A 2,403-nucleotide genomic window follows, 5' to 3' on the forward strand; every position below is an offset into this window, starting at 1 on the left:
GAGTGCATGTAATACCTAAATAGTACAGCCAGCAGAAATTTGGTGGCTTATGTTTTTAAATAAACTCAATTAGACATAATTTATGTTTTGCTCTAACCGCAACCACTACTAAAACTTACTCTGAAAACTAGCCAATTACACCGAGTATAGTGCATTTATAAATTTTACACTCTGGGGCACATTACTAGGTCCTGCATATGTTACAGTTGTTGCCGAAGTATCACTTGCTGTATCTCTAAGTTATTTCATACCACAACCATGTTCTTGCTCCTGGCAGGATGTTCCCACATGTTTATTGAATATTTGTGTGATTGTAACAGAGATGTTGCTGTTAGTTAGCATGTAGGTTCATATTTTCATGAATTTGTTTTGGTTAATATATATTAAGACATTTTAAAGAACAAAGCAGGTTTATGTGGAGCTCTTTATTAGAATTTCACTATTTAACATTTAATATGTCAGATATCTTAAAACGCCTTTTACATTTTCCTTTCAGGAGCAAGGCTTAGCATTGGGTACAGGTTCACAGCGATCCACAACAGACCGGACTTCTCCAACATCGACACCACTGTACGTCCCAGTGATGGATGTCCATCTGGTCGCCCCATTTCTGTAAGTGCGTCCGAGGCGGGCTGTGAAGGGGATGTTTGCCTTGTACTTAAATCCAACCATACTGACGCCACAGAAGTGGTTTGGTGGGACAGTTTGCTCCACAGAGACAGAATAGGTTTTCGACACCACCACGGTGTTTCCACGGGATAATTGCTTTGTTGTTTCAGTACTGAGTTGAATGCCTGCTGAGCCGATGAATGGGATTTCAGCAGTGATGCTACCACTGACACCAGAAGTGATGGCAGTGCTGGTGTCCCACCTTTTCTCCACCTGATACATTTCTGAGAGGGCAAGTGATTTCACAACAGGGCTGCATTCATTGTTGGTGATGAAGGACTTACGTATGATCTCAGGAGGCTGCGCAATGATTTTAACTCCATCAGTCTTGTACTGGACATCATAAATTTTCTCGCTGGATATGCCTTTTTCAAAGGTCAGGACCTGGTAGTTCTTGTACCAATACTCTTTACCTTTCCAGGGAAGAAAGAACGCCTTATGTTTAACGTGCACCTTCCCAAGACCATACTTGTTCTTTCCAACATATATGTCACCATTGTAGCAGTTCTGGACTGAATTCTGTGGCACTGAACCCCAAGAGCCATCCTTCCATTCCAGTAACTCATAGTTGTCTTTGTTCACCAGGATCTCAAATGGGTAACCAAGATACTCTCGCCCTGAAAGCGTGTAGTGGCAGCGACCACCCTTGCTGGAGCTGTAGAAGCCGGATGAGCACCCATATTTGCAAATGTAGTCTCTGCGTCCTCCAGCATTGGTGTTGTAGATTGAAACGGCTCCATTGGGGAGAGAGCCATATGAAGTCTGCCACTGAAGATTGGAGACACCAAACATGAAGGAGGAAGATCGACCCAGCCTCTTTTCAAATTCAGCAGAAGTCAGAAGAGCCAATCCTGATCCGTTGGCAGTGATTTGAGGAAACCTGTTCCCTAGATCTGGGTTCAGCAAGGGAACTGTATGAAAAGAAAGGAGAAAGAAAAGAACAATCATCAAATTTAGTTATGAAACGCTAAACAGGGAACAACAAAAATCAGGTGAATGAGGCAAAGAATGTAACTTAAAATAGAAGTAGTGATTAAATCACAAGCTTCAAATGTATTTAAATCAAACTAAAACTAAATGTATTGACAGATAGCATTGGGGGTAAAGTGCGAAAAAGACATTTTCTAATTTGAATTAAGTGACCCTTTAAAAACCAAAGATTATGGCTGAACTACTTACAACCTAAACCATACAGTCACAACTCCTAGACTTTTCTGTTAGACTAGGGTTTACAAAGAATGGTGTGAAAAGGGAAAAACATCCAGTATGCGGCAGTCCTGTGGGCGAAAATGCCTTGTTGATGCTAGAGGTCAGAGGAGAATGGGCCGACTGATTCAAACTGATAGAAGAGCAACTTTGACTGAAATAACCACTCGTTACAACCGAGGTATGCGGCAAAGCATTTGTGAAGCCACAACACGCACAACCTTGAGGCGGATGGGCTACAACAGCAGAAGACCCCACCGGGTACCACTCATCTCCACTACAAATAGGAAAAAGAGGCTACAATTTGCAAGAGCCTGACTGGAAAAATGTTGCCTGTTCTGATGAGTCTCGATTTCTGTTGAGACATTCAGATGGTAGAGTCAGAATTTGGCGTAAACAGAATGAGAACATGGATCCATCATGCCTTGTTACCACTGTGCAGGCTGGTGGTGGTGGTGTAATGGTGTGGGGGATGTTTTCTTGGCACACTTTAGGCCCCTTAGTGCCAATTGGGCATCGTTTAAATGC

At 42.5% G+C, this 2,403-nt stretch overlaps 1 protein-coding gene across 1 annotated transcript; it reads right to left on the reverse strand.

Moving 5' to 3' along the window:
* Positions 1-492: 492 nt before the first annotated feature.
* On the reverse strand, positions 493-1,647 carry LOC119891880 (natterin-3-like). Its single transcript, XM_038703842.1, has one exon. It carries the CDS (start codon positions 1,615-1,617, stop codon positions 493-495), a length of 1,125 nt encoding a protein of 374 aa, XP_038559770.1. The 5' UTR covers positions 1,618-1,647.
* Between the last annotated feature and the right edge of the window lie 756 nt (positions 1,648-2,403).

This window comes from Micropterus salmoides, unplaced genomic scaffold (assembly GCF_014851395.1).
Source record: "Micropterus salmoides isolate LMB-PRFRI ecotype aquatic unplaced genomic scaffold, ASM1485139v1 Ms_hic_scaffold_7, whole genome shotgun sequence".
Classification (NCBI taxonomy): domain Eukaryota; kingdom Metazoa; phylum Chordata; class Actinopteri; order Centrarchiformes; family Centrarchidae; genus Micropterus; species Micropterus salmoides.